Source organism: Mauremys mutica, chromosome 8 (genome assembly GCF_020497125.1).
Source record: "Mauremys mutica isolate MM-2020 ecotype Southern chromosome 8, ASM2049712v1, whole genome shotgun sequence".
Lineage (NCBI taxonomy): Eukaryota > Metazoa > Chordata > Testudines > Geoemydidae > Mauremys > Mauremys mutica.
In genome coordinates, this window is record NC_059079.1 from 58,673,970 (window position 1) to 58,690,880 (window position 16,911).

General features: G+C 46.1%; 1 protein-coding gene across 3 annotated transcripts in view; it reads right to left on the reverse strand.

The window, feature by feature from the left end:
- The window catches only part of RALGPS2 (Ral GEF with PH domain and SH3 binding motif 2), a 298,932-nt gene that overhangs the window by 206,114 nt on the left and 75,907 nt on the right, over positions 1-16,911 (reverse strand). For all 3 annotated transcript variants that reach the window (XM_045028272.1, XM_045028273.1, XM_045028274.1), the window contains one exon: positions 13,994-14,044. In XM_045028272.1, coding sequence (XP_044884207.1) covers positions 13,994-14,044 — 51 coding nt within the window. The remainder of the gene's footprint in view (positions 1-13,993; positions 14,045-16,911) is intronic.

The window sequence follows — 16,911 nt, forward strand, 5'->3', positions numbered from 1 at the left end:
TTTTCCCTTGATACACAGGGTAATTGAGGAAAAGCGTAGAGCAGCCCTTCCTTCCACGACAGGAGGAAGGCGTCCGACAGAGACCCCGGGCTGTGGCCCCGGAGGGAGCAAAACCGCCAACACTTCCTGTTTTCCTTTGAAGCAAACAGGTCTAACTGGGGACGACCCCAGAGCCGGAAGATTGAGCGCACTACATCCCGACGAAGGGACCACTCGTGGCCCCGGAAAGAGCAGCTGAGGGCATCCGCCAGGCCGTTCTGTTCCCCCGGGAGGTAGAACACCATCAGGTGGGTAGCATTCTGAACGCAAAAGTCCCACAGCGCGAGGGCTTCCCTGCACAGGGGAGAGGAGCGTGCACCCCTGTTTGTTGATATAGAAGACCACTGACATGTTGTCCATGAGGACTGAGACACATCTGCCGGCCAGGTGGGATTGGAAGGTAAGACAAGCCAGGCGAACAGCTCTCAGCTCCCTGACATTGATATGTAACTTGAGGTCCTCCTGCGACCACAAGCCCTGTGTCCTGAGATCCCCCAAGTGCGTTCCCCATCCCCGATCCGAGGCATCCGTCACCAGGGAGAGGGAGGATTGAGGGGTGGCGAAGGGAACACCCAAGCACACCTTCTGTGGGTCGAGCCACCATTGGAGAGAGCTCAGCACCACCTGGGGAAGAGTCACCACTGAGTCCAGGGGATCCCTGGCCAGGTGGTATACCGTCACTAGCCAGGATTGTAGTGGGCGGAGCCGGAGTCTGGCATGGCTCACCACATAGGTGAACGCCTCCATGTGGCCCAACAGCTTGAGGCAGTTTCTTGCCGTGGTGGTCGGGGTGCAGTGCAGACTGAGAATGATCTCGGACATGGACTGAAACCTGGACTCTGGAAGATGCGCTCTGGCGTGCACTGAGTCCAGAACCGTTCCTATAAATTCTATCCTTTGGGTAGGAGACAGGGTGGACTTGGCCTCGTTTAAGAGGAGGCCGAGCTCGAGGAACATCCGCCTGATGAAAAGCACCTGAGCTTCCACCTGCTCCTTGGAGCGGCCCTTTATAATCCGATCGTCCAAGTAGGGGGAATACCTGGATACCCCGCTTGCGCAGAAAGGCCGCCACGACTGCCATGCACTTCGTGAAGACCCTGGGTGCCACCGATAGGCCAAATGGGAACACTGTAAACTGCAGATGGGCGTCGGCCACGACAAACCTGAGGTACCGACGGTGTCGGGGGATTATGGCAATATGGAAATATGCGTCCTTTAAGTCGAGGGTGGCATACCAATCTCCTGGATCCGAGGAGGGAATGATCGAAGACAGAGAGACCATGCGGAACCTGAGCTTTTTCACAAACTTGTTCAGCCGCCGCAAGTCCAGGATGGGTCTGAGGCCCCCTTTTGCCTTCAGTATTAGAAAATACCGGGAGTAGAAGCCTCTGCCCCTGAGGAACTTCCTCCACCACCCCCGCTGTGAGGAGGGACCGCACTTCCTGAATTAGAAGTTGCTCTTGAGAGGGGTCCCTGAAGAGGGACGGGGAGGGGGGCTGGTGGGGCGGGAGGGAGGAGAACTGGATAGAATATCCCCTCTCTACCGTGCGAAGCACCTAACTGTCCGACGTGATTCGGGACCAGGCATGGTAGAAGGGGGGACAGACATGACCCAAAGGTAGGGAAAGAAGGATCTGGAGTCCTGATCGGTAGGCCGTCCTCGACCGTACCATCAAATAGCGGGCCTAGGACCCGACGACGGTCTTGGTTGGCCGGATGCCTGGCCGGAGGGGTGATGCTGGTGGCGCCTCCACCCATTCCTGCCCCGTCTGCGCCCAACCTCTGAACGATTCTGAGGCTGGTAAGGGCGCGGGGCCGCTTGCGTCCTAAACTGCCTACGTTGGGTTGCCAGGGTATGCAGGCTCAGTGAGCAAAGCATAGCCCTCGAGTCCTTTAGACTGTGCAGACGCTTATCCGTTTTGTCCGAAAACAGCGTCTGCCCTTCGAAAGGGAGGTCCTGGATAGTCTGCTGGACCTCAGAGGGGAGGTCCGAGACCTGGAGCCAGGCTCCTCGCCCCATGACCAGACCTGTTCCAATAGAGCATGAGGCCGAGTCCGCTGCATCTAGGGCAGCCTGCAGGGAGGCTCGGGAGATTAGCTTTCCCTCTTCCACCAAGGCCGAAAACTCTGCCCTCGAGTCCTGGGGAAGGAGCTCGGCAAACTTCGACATGGCCAAACGTGTTATGACCATATTGGCTTACGACAGCCTGTTGGTTGGCTATTCATAGTTGAAGGCCTGCCGTGGAGTACACCTTTCTACCAAAGAGGTCGAGCCTTTTGGCGTCCCTGTTCTTTGGCGTCGACCCTCGAAACCCTTGACGCTCCCTTTGGTTGGCCGCGTCTACCACCAGGGAGTCCGGGGAAGGGTGGGTGTACAAATGCTCATGCCCCTTCGAGGGCACAAAATAACGACTCTGTTTTCTTGGCAGTGGGGGCCAATGAGGCTGGCGTTTGCCATAAGGTGCAGGACATGTCCTCTATGGTCTTGATCAACAGTAGGACCATCCTGGATGGTCTCGATGGAGCCAGGATGTCCACTACCGGATCTACGTCCACCTCAATTTCCTCAGCCTGGATTGCGAGGCTCTGAGCCGCTTGCCTGAGCGGTTACTGAAGGATCCTAGTGTCTTCCAGGGCCGGTGCCGTGGCCGTGCCCGCGACCGCCTCATCCAGAGAAGAAGAGGAGGAAATCACTTGGATCGGCCCGTCCTCCGGTGCTTCCAGCCCTTCGGGGTCCAGCAGCACGCAGTACCGAGGTTGCGGGGCCAGTGCCGGTTCCAAATGCGGCACCGCAGCCAGTACCGGGGTCACCAATGAATGGCTTGGCGTGTCTGGTGGCACCTGTTGAGCACGAACCTTGGTTGCCGCCGGTGCTGATGCCTAGCTACGGGGTGCTGAACTCCGATGCGGCACATCCCTGCCCGGCGACAGTGCCGGTGGAGGAGGCAACTGGCCGGGGCCATCAATGCCGAGGAGACCGAGGCCGACCTGGAGCGAGGACCAAACGCCTGGCCCACCGACTAGTGGTAGGCCCAGGGGGTCCAAAACTGCCACTGAGAGGGCGGTTGCCATTGCTGCTGCCACTGTGGTGGGTGCCGCTGGTGGCTCACCCCCAAAGTCGATCTCCTGCTCCGCGACTGGCTGGAGCGATAGGAGTCCGCCTCTGAGTCTGAGGTCTCTGAATAAGAGGACCTTGGGGGAGCGGCACCCGTCGTCGCTGGGGAGCAGCGCGGAGGTGGGGAGCTGTCTCTCTGGTCCGGTGCCGCCCGGGTGGTGCGGGACGGAGAGGGAGGTGACAGCATGGCCGGCTTGCCCCTAGACTGTACTGGGGGACGAGCTATGGTCAGCAACTCCCTGCCACGATGCGGGGAGGCCGGTACCGGGAATCTCAGCAGGTCTGAGGCCGCCTTGAATGCCTCCAGCGTCGAAGGGGGACGCACGTCTCCACTAAGGCCCGGGGATGATGGTCGCTCCAGACTCGACCGCCCTCTCTCCGGTGCGGGAGTCGACGGAGCAGCCGGGGGCTGTAGCCCAGCCTGTCCACTTGTACCAGCGGACGGTGTCGGCTTGTGGAGGTCCTGGCGGGGCGATCGCTCCCTCACCGACCTCTTCTTTTTAGCTGGCACCAGGGAGGGCGAGCGGTGCCGCACTGAGGCCAACTTTTTATGACCCGACTCCCTCCGGTGCCGGGTTTTAGAGGATTTGGGCTGGGCCCTAAGTCCTGATGCCAGTGCCGGGGCGCTCCGCACTGACGATGATGTGTTGGGCACCGCCTCGGCCGGCTCCGGGTCCAAAGGTGGCCGCAAGGCAGCCTCCATCAGAAGAACTCTAAGTCTTTGTGCTCTGTCTTTGAGAGTTCTGGGACGGAAGCCCCTGCAAATAGTGCACTGGTCCCTTTGGTGGCTCTCCCCGAGGCACCGCAGACAAGCAGAGTGTGGGTCACTCTTTGGCATGAACTTTCCGCAGTCCTTGCAGAGTTTAAACCCGGGAGACCCGGGCATGCCCCGGCAGGGCAACCAGTAGATGGGGGGGAACCCCCAACAGCAAAGAACCATGTACAACTAATCTAGATAAACTAACTATATACATGAGATTTATGGACACTGCTAAACTTGCTATCAGCAAGCGAAGTTCCAGCTAGCCGTCACCGGCGGTAAGAAGGAACTGAGGGGGTGGAGGGTCGGCGGGCCCCTTTATAGGGCGCCGTAATGGCGCCACTCCAGGGGGCGCCAGGACCGACCCTACGGGTGCTGTTAGGCGAAAATCTTCCGGCTGGCGTGCACGCAGCGCATGCACACCTACTTTCAATGGACATGAACAACCACTCGAAGAAGAACTGTAGATTTGGAGAAGTAATGAATCCCCACCCCTAAATTGGTTGAAAAAGATGTGCATCAAAGGAGGACTGTGTGCCACTGTTTGTGCTATATGAAGACAGAATTTTGAGAAGGCTCCAAAAGGAGTGGTCCTAACCCTCAGACCAACTGTAAAGCATGATCTGTCTCAAAGTTCTTAAAGAACAGGAAATATCCATCACAGTTTGGTGGACACGAAGAGGACAAAGATATACAGCTTTCAACAACAGCCAAATGCAAAACATTAATTGATGCAAATGCTGTAATATCATGAAAAATGTCCCTTATAAGGGGTTACACTCTCCAGCGTGACAGCAAACTTCCTAAAATTCAATAAATCAGTAACGTATGTCTTATTTACCTGGAAAGTGAGAAAAAATTGAGAATCATGGATATAAAATTACTTCCTATGACTGGCTTGTGATGGTTTAAAAGGACATCTCAAAACAGTAAGAATCTTGTGCATCAAAAGTTGGAACCAGAACAGTCCTGTTGTGTTCAAGTACTGGCCTCACTGAATACCTACAAACTGAGTTAAAATTTAAAAAAAAAAAAAAATGGATGATCCCATTTTATCAGTTCCACTCACATTATTAGACCTAGCCAAAGCAGTTCAGGCCAAATATCCAGCTATGCTGCATCAAACATACAGTTCCAACTCAAATAACACTAAATCTTCATTCTAAAAGGCACCAGGGTACTCCAATATCTGTAGGAAAGGATCACAATTTTTGTCAATATCAATTCCTGCTAGTCACGTGGAAATCTTCCAACACTGGAGTAGGGAACCTGATTCAACCTTGAAATAAACCAAGTTGTCCGGAGAATCTACAGCTCAGTCTACATTAAGAAATGAAGCCATTACAGAAAATGTTTTTAAGCAAGATGTCCTTCTGAACTGGTAGCAAAAGCTGTTTAAGTACCATTTCAATCCCATTGTCAACAATATTTTATAAGAATGACTGAGACTTCTTGAATGGTATTGAAAACTCTCTGCTCTACACTGGCATTTAAATTGTTTTCTATACCAGTTCAATGGAATCTATAACATTAACTATTTTTAACAAATGTTCAGTTTTCTAGTACAATCAAGGTTTAAGGTAGGGAAAGACTGGGGAAGAGACCAAGTATGAAAAATATTTCAGCTGGAAAGGTGAAAGTTTTAGTGAATCAGAGTGAGTTAAAATAAGTGTTAATAATGGAAATTGTTACGCAACTTTATAGCTAGTGGTAACCCACACCCAACTATAATCCCTCCTGCACTGTCTCATCCAAATGATTCAAAACTTTATTATCTAACTTAGTCAGAATCCAGCTAAAGGAACTAAACACATTACAAAAAGTTAAACTCACTGGTGTGGATATTGGTAGCAGTAGTTATCTTGATAATTTATAATTCATTATATTGAATAACTGAAGTGAAAAGGACCCGAAGTTTCAATGAAAAGCAGTGAATACATTCTCAGATGTGTCTTCTGGAACTCAGGGCAGGTCTACACTTAAACTACAGCAGCACAGCTGCACCACCATAGCACTTCAGTGAAGACGCTGCTATGCTTCTTCTGTCAGCGTAGTTAATCCACCCCCATGAGATGCAGTAGCTATGTTGACAGGAAAAGCTGCCTTATCGATATAGCACTGTCTCCATCAGGGTTAGGTCGGTATCATTGCATTGCTCATGGGGTGTGGATTTTTCACACCCGAGTGATGTAGTTATACGGATGTAAGTTTGTATTGTAGACCTGGCCCCAGTTGAAAAGCATAATATAACTAGCTACAGTACAACTGATTAAATCAGTGATAAGGTTTTTGCTCTGGAATCACTGCACTCTAGAGCAGTGGTTTTCAAACTTTTTTTTTCTGGTGACCCAGTTGAAGAAAATTGTTGAAGTCCACAACCCAACAGAGCTGGGGATGAGGGGATTGGTGTGTGGGAGGAACTCATGGCTAGGGTAGAGGGTTTGGGGGTGAGGGCTGTGGGGTGGGACTGGGAATGAGGGGTTCAGGGTGTAGGAGGGGGCTCTGGGCTGGGGTTTGGGCTGCGGGAATTGGTCAGGGCTCTGGGCTGGGGGTGCAGGCTCTGGAGTGGGGCTGGGGGATGAGAGGTTTGGGGTGCAGGAAGGGGCTCTGGGCTTGGGGTATGGGCTTACCTCAGGTGGCTCCCAGTCAGCAGCGCAGCAGGGGTGCAGAGGCAGGCTGCCTGCCTGTCCTGGCTCTGCGGACCACACTGCGCCCTGGAAGCGGTCAGCAGCAGGTCTGGCTCCTAGACAGACGTGCGCAAGTGGCTCTCACCCACAGGCAACCCCCCCACCCCAAGCTTCCATTGGCCAGAGTGCGGAGCCGGTGTTCAGGGCTGCACGCGGAGCCTTTGCCACCCTTCCTCCCGCCGCCTAGGAGACAAACCTGCTACTAGCAACTTCCGAGGCACAGCGCAGTGTCGGAACAGGTAGGGACTAGCCTGCCTTTGCCAGGCAGCACCACCAACAGGACTTTTAACAGCCTGGTCGGTGGTGCTGACCAGAGCAGCTGCAACCCAGTCCCTTCTATTCCACGACCCAATTCTGAATCGTGACCCACGGTTTGAAAACCACTGCTCCAGAGAGTAAAAAGCACTAAAGAGGAAAGTACTCAGCCATGTGTTTATTCAAGAAAAGTAGGATTGACTTGGGGAATTCTACCTTCTATTGTTATCCAAGCAATTAAAATCCAGATTGATTGCTTTCATAAGAGTGAAATTTTCTGCAACAGATGTATGTTAATACATTATCTTGATTCCCTCCACCCCTTAAGGAAAGAAAAATTACTTATTAGAAAATGTATAATAATCCCATCTATTCAAACTTTCTCAGGGCAGATCTACCCTATCACTTAAGTCGATCTAACTTACATTGCTCAGGGGTGTGAAAAAGACACCACCCTGAGCGACACAAGTTATAGTGACCTAAGCACTATCCACACTGGCACTATGTCAGCAGAAGATGGAGTAATACTTGTGGAAGCAGAGTAATTATGCCAACAGGAGAGCACTCTCCCATCGGCAAAGAGCATCTTCACCAGACACTCTACATTGCAGCCGATGTAGTGCTTCTAGTGGAGAACCGTCCTCAGTATTTTACTCACTGGCAAAGACATCTTGTATGGTAAATAAAAGTAGTAAAAAAGACTGCTCTTTATAAATAGAGATCATGAGGAACGGTCATTCCCACCCATTGATGCATATACAAATCAGGGTGGGAAAGGGTACCTATATCAGTAAGATGTGATCCAAATTACTGAATCACAACCCTAGCTGATCTTTCTGGCTACACTAGATAGGAGGGGAAAGGCATGACCCTGGAGGCTCAGACAGAGAATAATTGGGCACCCACTCTTCTGGCCTATGGGCGCCATGGCCAAGAGCAGAATGTGATTATCTTTTGATTGGAATTGGATGCAAACAGTCTATTTACATATGAAATCACTTACATAGAATCTGATCAATGGTGTGCTAGTCCTGCTCCTTTATTCCTGCATTTAGCTTGCAAGTGAACCTGAATGCTGGTTTTGCCATAGAAGTATATGGCGCTGAAGAAAAGAGACAGGTGTTTCAGGTAAAGAATCTGATCTCTGTTTAGGCTCTTACTTTTTATTCCATCTTGGCACTTGAGTTAAGTCATAATGGTTTTGTCGTCACTCTCCTAATGGATATCTGCAATTTGCAGGGGGACCCTTGGAAGAAAGCTGGTTAATACATTCCCCACACCTCCAGGAGTTTGATTCCTGAGGTCGCCACTTGCCCTGTGCCATGCAAGGTTACATGAGCTTTCCAATGCGACAGTGAGTGACAGTTATTTGAATTGCCCAAGGTTTGTCCTTAAAGAGATGAGACTACCACTGAAGAGACAGACTAATATCTAGGATTTTCAATAAGAATACATATTCTAAGTCTGTTACCACCAGTGCCTGATTAGAAAGTTCTGAAGGGGAAAGAGGTGGAGTACTGCCCCAAAAATCATTTCCACAAACTACCATCTTGTCAACTAGCTGCAAACTGTGAAGGGCTTGAATTTTGTTGAATTTTTCCTTAAGCGCTGGCACAAGACTTAGGTTGGTTCAGAGATCCCAGATTTAAGAATTCCTGAGATAAGTCAAAAAGTTCTGCTGCTTCACTTTGAGTCCATGATGTGCCAGGAATTGGATGGTTTAGTGACCGTGGAGAGATGTCAAGCCATCACCTCATTTAACTGCACCTTCATCAGTAGATGGTTCAAGTAGCAGTATGTGCAGCTGTGCTTGTCTCAAGTTGGCTACCCGGACTATCATCAACTTTTTTAACACATTGCACTGAGAGGTGAAGATAGAGATGTCCAGATCTGGACAAAGATCTTTTTACTGATGCAAAGAACCTGAAGTAGAAAACAGAGCATCTCTCTTTTCTGGAACTGGGATTATTGTTCCAATAGAAGAAAATTAGCTACATACTTTTAAAAACACTTATCAAAGAGTGCTTAAACTAGCTTCTTTCTGGATATGGTGTTTGCATTTAAAGCCTAAAACACATTCTTCAAGTCAGTGTTTTGCAAAGAAGAGACGTAGCAAAGAATGATGTGACAGCATAGGAGGCATCAGAGGATATCTAGTGTTACTTTAATAGACACTAGCTTTTCTTATCTTCCTATATGTTTCAAAAGAGGACCTCCATCTCCGAGGGAGAAGGTGATACACAGTGTTGTGCTAGCCAAAGCCATACACTCTGAAGTGGCTGGGGAACTGCACTACTGTTTATAACCTCCTTTCCGAATGTTTGGTGTTGTGAGGGGCTTACAGTGCAATCCAAACAAAAAATACTTCATTATAAGGCTCCTGAAATTCATAAACACCAGACAGCAACGTCTCACAAACAGGAATAATCAGAATCAGCTGAGGGGACGAAACTAATGTTCTGTAATGCATTCCACCCAAAAAGAAGGGACTAAAGCAGTATGAAGAAAGGTTAAGATATTTTGGGTACCATAAGTGCACGTTTTTTCACTTTGACTTATTGTTGTCAAGAAAGAAATCAAATATTTAATAGGGGAAACAGCCCCCCGCCCATACTGTTGCCACCCAGGTCTTTGGAGGAGATGCTTGAGAGTGATATGCCTTCTACACGTCTATCCAAGAGCTTAAAATTCTCTTAATTTAGAAAAGTACACTTTCAAACGGTTGCTTGTTAGAATATACCTGCTACTAGGAGAAAAATGTTGACATGAGCCAGCCCTCAAAAGTTACCTCATCTAAAACTTATGTTTCACTGTGGACTATATAATTATGGTAAATATTTGAATATAAACAGGAAGAATTAGCTCTGAGATATATTTACAATGCTATAGGTCCAGGCAAAAGGCTCAAGATGTGTTTAAGTATGTCGACTGAGTTTTTCCATTGATTTTGATACCAAAAGATAACCATAAAAATGTAGATATTCAGCTCTGGATTTTGTTAGATAATTAAGCTTATGTGAGAGAAATCAAATTCTGATGTCACTTAAACAGCAAGCATTTAGAACTTAATTAAAAATATTTCAACACAGTAAAGAATATCCAGAAATTTAGATTTAATCTGTGCTAAGAGAAACAAAATGATTAAATGAGAAGAGCAACAAAAATTATGAAATGTCTAGAAAATATGACTTATGAGGGAAGATTAGACTAAAGAAACCCAATTTTTTCAAAGAGAAGAGACAACTGAGAGGGGACAGGATAACAGATTTCAAGTACATAACAGGTTGTTAGGAGGAGGAGGAAGAAAAACTGTTGTTCTTAACCTCTGAAGATAGGACAAGAAGCAATGGGCTTAAATTGCAGCAAGGAAAAGCTTCCTGTCAGGGTAGTTAAGCACTGGAATAAATTGCCTAAGGAGGCTGTGGACTCTCCATCATTGTCTAACCTGCTCTTAAAAATATTCAAACACCTGTCAGGGATGGTCTAGATAATACTTAGTCCTGCCCTGAGTACAGGGGACTGGATTAGATGATTAAGGCTACAATTTAGTCACGGGTATTTTTAGTTAAAGTCTTGCATAGGTCACAGGCAATAAACAAAACTTAACCGCCTGTGACCTGTCCATTACTTTTAATCACAGGTATCTTTAGTATAACGGGGGGGAGGGGAGAGGATGTGTCAGGGGGGCTGCTGCCGGGGCCAGCAGCACCAGCTGCCAGGGGCTGCTGACGGCAGCTGCTCCAACTGGCCACCTGGGGACCACTGCCTAGGCCCAGTGGACAGCAGCAGCTTTGCCCAGCCACCCAGCCAGAGACAGACACCTGCGGCGATCCAGTGGACTATGGCTGCTGTGGCTGGGGACCACTGCCTGGGGCCACTGGAGCAGCAGCTGATGTTGCTGTCCCCTGAACTGCTCCAGCAGTGACTGGTGTGGCTGTCCTTGGGGCAACCTGAGCAGCTGGCCCTGGAGCCAGCCACACTGGCCACTGCAGAAGACATGGAAGTCGGGGAAAGTCATGGAATCCATGACTTCCGCAACCTCCGTGACAGACACAGAGCTCTACAGATCACCCCTCAAGGTCCCTTCCAGTCCTACGATTCTATGATTCTCAGGGCTTGTCTACACAGTCCGTGGCAGGTTAGTGCAGGGTATGTTCACGCTCTAGCTTGCCACAAACTGTTAGTGCAGACAAGTTGTAAGAAAAAAAATAAAATAGTTTTAAAAATTATGGCTGTTGATTAATTGCAGTTAACTCACGTGATTTAACTCAAAAAAATTAATCGAGATTTTAAAAATGTATCGCGATTAATCGCAGTTTTAATCGCACTGTTAAACAACAGAATACCAATTGAAATTTATTAAATATTTTGGATGTTTTTCTACATTTTCATATATATTGTATTCTGTGTTTTAACTGAAATCGGAGTGTACATTTTGATGATCATTTTTACAGTGCAAATATTTGTAAACAAAAGAAAAAATGTTTCAATTCACCTCATACATGAACTGTAGTGAAATCTCTATCGTGAAAGTTCAACTTACAAATGTAGATTGTTACATAACTGCACTCAAAAAAAACCAACGTAAAACTTCAGAGCCTACGAGTCCACTCAGTCCTACTTCTTGTTCAGTCAACAGCTAAGACAAACAAGTTTGTTTACATTTACGGGAGATAATGCTGCCCGTTTCTTATTTACAATGTCACCTGAAAGTGAGAACAGGAGTTCGGATGGTACTTTTGTAGCCGGCATTGCTAGGTATTTATATGCCAGATATGCTAAACATTCATATGCCCCCCTCATGCTTTGGCCACCATTCCAGAGGACATGCAGATGACGCTCATTAAAAAAATGCTTTAATTACATTTGTGACTGAACTCCTTGAGGGAGAATTGTATGCCTCCTGCTCTATTTTACCTGCATTCTGCCATATATTTCATGTTATAGCGGATAGTCTCTGATGATGACCCAGCTCATGTTCATTTTAGAAACACTTTCACTGCAGATTTGACAAAATGCAAAGAAGGTACCAATGTAAGAAAGGGGAGGAAGGGGGATTTATGTCATGGCCGCACTGGGTGGGTAGGGAGTTGCAGAGTGAGCCTGCTCCACAGAAATGGCTTCTACCGTTCCTGTCCCAAGTGATGCCTGAGTTCAGCTGCCTGCTCCAGGCACTGTGATCTGGCCCCGGTGTGTGGGGTTACAGTACTGCTCAGCCCTCACTTCTAACAGGACAGGGGATTTTGTGAGTCAAAGCATAACAGTCCCACAAAACCCAGGACTTTGAGAACTGTGTATTCAGCTGTAACTGCAATTAATCTAGTGTAAATTAGCCACAATTCCCATAGACAGAAATGAAACACACCACTAATCAGAATATTAGACAAATTATATAAAGTGGCCCAGAAGTTAGGTCAAGTTAAAAGAAGACAAGTTAGGTGATGGAGTAACTGCATGATACAGCACTGGCACAAACATCAACAGCTAAAAATAGTACCAACAATGGACCAAGCTATATTAAATGCAGAGCTAAACAGCTAACACTGGAATGGCCAGTGGCAGAAGAATTCTGTTGACGCTCTAGCTTGCCACAAACTGTTAGTGCAGACAAGTTGTAAGAAAAAAAATAAAATAGTTTTAAAAATTATGGCTGTTGATTAATTGCAGTTAATCTGCAATCTAAGACTCAGATAGTTTTAGACATAAAAGCTCCTTATGCTCACATGCTGCATCTGTAGTGGAAATGGTAAAATCACTCAGTCTCTTCCCATCACCTATTTTTGGGCCACATCCCAGTTGATCCAGGAAGACCTTTTTCAGAACCACAAAGTGGGTTTATGGGAGAGAGAAAGGGATTCACCATAGGGAAGGCATCCCATTATTCTACACTTCTATCAGAAAGGGTAGAACAATACTATAATCCTCTCTGTTTATGTGCTTTGGGTAGAAAAAAGAATGAAGCACTCAACTGCTGATGTATGTTTTTGGGTATGATTAATACTTGTATCCACTGTTTCCTTTTCATCACCTACTTCATTAACATTCAGGTGTATGGGTATTCTATGTAAATTAGAGAACTAGCAATAAGACAAGCAATGTAGTCAAGGCCGGTGCAAGGATGTTTCGAGCCCATGGCGAAACTTCCACCTTGCGCCCTCTCTCCCCCGCACCCTCCCTCCGCGGCAGCTCCCCACCCTCCGCCCTGAGGCGCTCCCCCACCCCCCTCCCCCGCGGCAGCTCCCCACCCTCAGGCACCCCCCTGCCCCAGCTCACCCCTCCCCGAGCACGCCGTGGCTGCTTCACTTCTCCCACCTCCCAGGCTTGCGGAGCCAATCAGCTTAGGCGCCGCAAGCCTGGGAGGCGGGAGAAGTGAAGCAGCCACGGCGTGCTCGGGGAGGAGGCGGGGCAGGGGTGAGCTGGGGCGGGGAGTTCCCCTGCGTGCGGCCCCCCTCCAACTTGCTGCAGGCAGCCCTCCCCGCGCCCCCCCGCCCCAGCTCCCTCTGCCTAAATGCCGGCGGCAACCGGGGCGGCCGAAGATCCGGCCGCCACGGTCACTGCTGAAGAAAATGGTGCCCCCCAAATCCTAGCACCCTAGACGATCGCCTAGGTCGCCTAAATGGTTGCACTGGCCCTGAATGTAGTTCACTTGTTATATGGAAAATTTAACCAGACACTAAAAAGTCAAACGGGCCTATCAGTATACAATCAATGTACAAAAAGCGTATTATGATCATATTTATTGTCATTTAGGTCCAAAGACAATACACCACCAATATAACAATGTGTCTTTCAATTAGTAAGAAAAGTTTGAACTTTTAAAGTATCAGGATATATATTCAACCACAGATGTTTAACATTCAGAAACACTGCAAAAGAAACATTCAGACAGACACTTCGTTTTATCATTATTACTTGACTGTGTTTAAATTCCAACAGTTTTCCCAAAACACACCATTATTAGATCCAGATATCCTCATGATATTTTAAAGCCATCTGCTTCAAAGCTATAAGAAATGGAAACTCAGGATAACTGAGCATACATATTCTCCAGTTCCAGAATTTATGTTTGTTGGTTGACATCGCAAGATCTTGACCCTTTTCATTTAAAATTGAAAACAAAACCTGTGAACTACTCACCTCTGGCTGAATAGCTTTAAATACTGGGACATCCATTAGTGTTATCTGACCCTGAAATACAAAGTCATACATTATATTAAAAATTAATTTTCTGTCTGTTTAAAATCCTACATGGTTATAAGGTGCCAACTGTACATGTTTTACTCTGTTATATTTTGTTGTTTCACTATAATCATGCTGGAAATATCAGATATTATGAATCTGTTACCAACAAGTATCTTTGCTATTACCATTAAGACATGCTGCATATCCAAAGTATAAACCAATGGTCAGTATTTTACATTTATTCAAATAAACAAAATCCTATCCACAAGCAAGTATGATATTTTTATGAACCAAATCCTGCATTTGTTTATGAGAGTCCTGATTTAAAACGTATAAGCTATCAGGTCAAATACAGAAAGACTTCTAAAAATCGCCAAGAAAGCACTTTCAATTCCTCACAAACCCAGTTTCTCTCAATGCTCCAAACAGCCATCTCTTATTATGTGTGTATCTTTTGAAACATTTCTGCATCTAAGTAATCAATGTGTCATTTCTCATGTTTGTAGCATGTGAACCACAAAGTTGAGTGGTTCCACTGTCCCAAGGACACACGAGACAGAAGTTCATTTTTCCTGTTTCTATAGGTTCTTATATGGCATCCCTCACTATAGTATCAGTTTATATGCCAAAAATTAAACACAAAAGAATTGTCTTCCTTCCCACCAGCTAGAATTAATAAACAGTGGTTTGCTTTTTCCTTTGTGTTTTTAGCAAAGGTGACAAGAGGAGCTGTGTTTCTGTGTGAGAAGAACTACTGACAGAGATGGGTTTTGTATTTAGTTTTCTAAACTAAGGGAAATCAGACAAACCTAGCCTCACAAGTTAATTTAAGAGGCAACAAATAATAGAACAAAGTTGTGAATTTCAGTTAGTTGTTATTCCATACTCACCCTTTATGTAAGAGTTTTTCTGCAATCCTCTCACCCATACCAACCACAATAGTCTACATTATGTGTTTATGCTAAAAACAGAAGAGCTGCTTTTTAATTTAAAAACAAACCTGGGTGACTGAAACCATCTCTTCTAAAATACACTGATTTTGTTTGTTTTTGTAAGACAAGGAAAAGGTGAATTATTCTAGAATAAAAGACTTTTCACCACACCATTAAAAAACTGCCTATAATTCTTAACTTGCTGGGAATATTAAGTACAAGCATGATGTCTGTGTATAAACTGTTAACTTTTGTCATCAATATCTCCTCATATTTTGATTTTATTTCCAATCACAACTATAGTGTCTGCTAGGGTGTTTACTTCTTGTCATTTTCATCATTGACCACTACAATTATTTTTACCTCCTTGCAGCTATCAATCCAAACAGGCTTTACAATGGATTTTACAGTTGGCAGTTCAAATACATGGGGGGTGAGGGGTGATGTTTACTTTGTTTTTTCAGGTCAACCCAAAATGATATTTTTCAATTGGGTAAATTATCGAGTCGAAAATGTTTTGAGTGAGGTCAAAACAAAACATTTTGTTTCCACCCACTTCAAAGTCTTTTCTTTTAGATTTCAAGCATTTTGACACAAACAGAGGAGAACTAGACTGATAAAATGGCCAGGAGAGCAAAAAGGGAATAGTGAAGAGGCAGGGGCAGCCTCCCCTATAATCTTTAGGTCAGTGGTTAGGGAACTCACCTGGGATGTGGGAGACCCCAATTCAATCTCCCCCCTCTCCCCAAATCACCTGATGTGGAGTAGGGATTTAAACTTTTATCTCCTACATTGCAGGAGAATGTCCTAGCCACAGGGTTACAGGATAGTCCAGTGTGGATTTTTTCCTCAATCTCTCCTGTTGAAACTGTGCCACTTTTTATAAATAAATAATCCTTGGAGCACAGATTTGAACTTGGGTCTCACATGCTAGGGGAATGCCCGAACTACCTGGCTATACAGTCACTCTCACTCTATTTCCCTGGGTCAATCACTATTCATTGTCTCAGAGAGATTAGAGAGGCTATAAAAATAAAAAACTCAATAATAATGGGGGATTTCAACTATCCCCATACTGACTGGGTACATGTCACCTCAGGACGGGATGCAAAGATAAAGTTTCTTGACACCTTAAATGACTGCTTCTTGGAGCACCTAGTCCTGGAACCCACAAAAGGAAAGACAATTCTTGATTTAGTCCTAAGTGGAGGCCAGGATCTGGTCCAAGAGGTGACTATAGCTGGACCGCTTGATCACAGTGACGATACTATAATTAAATTTAACATCCTTGTGGGGGAGAAAATGCCACAGCAGCCCAACATGGTAGCATTTAATTTCAGAAAGGGGAACTACACAGAAATGAGGAAGTTAGTTAAATGAAAATTAAAAGGTACAGTGCGAAAAGTGAAATCCCTGCAAACTGCATGGAAACTTTAAGACACCATTATAGAGGCTCAACTTAAATGTATACCCCGAATTAAAAAACCCTAGTAAGAGAAACAAAAAAGTGCCACCATGGCTAAACAAAGTAAAAGAAGCAGTCAGAGGTAAAAAGGCATCCTTTATCCCCAATAGGATTTAACGTCCACTTTTAATTGAAAGGAGCATAAACTCTGCCAAAAGAAGTGTAAAAATATAATTTAGAAGAACAGCTAGACCAAGACTCCAAAAATAATAGCAAAAACAATTTTAATTACATCAGATGCAGGAAAACTGCTAAACAACCAGTACAGAGCAAACTGGTTGAAACTATAGTAAAGAACAAAATTGTCAGAGACAGAGCAGAACATGATTTGTCGGGAAGAGTCAACATGCTTTATGTCAAGGGAAACCATGCCTCATTAATCTCCTAGAATTTTTTTGAGGGGGTCAACAAGGGGGAGCCAGTGGATATAGTGTACTTAAGAAAAGCCTTTGCCAAGGTCACTCACTAAAGGCTCT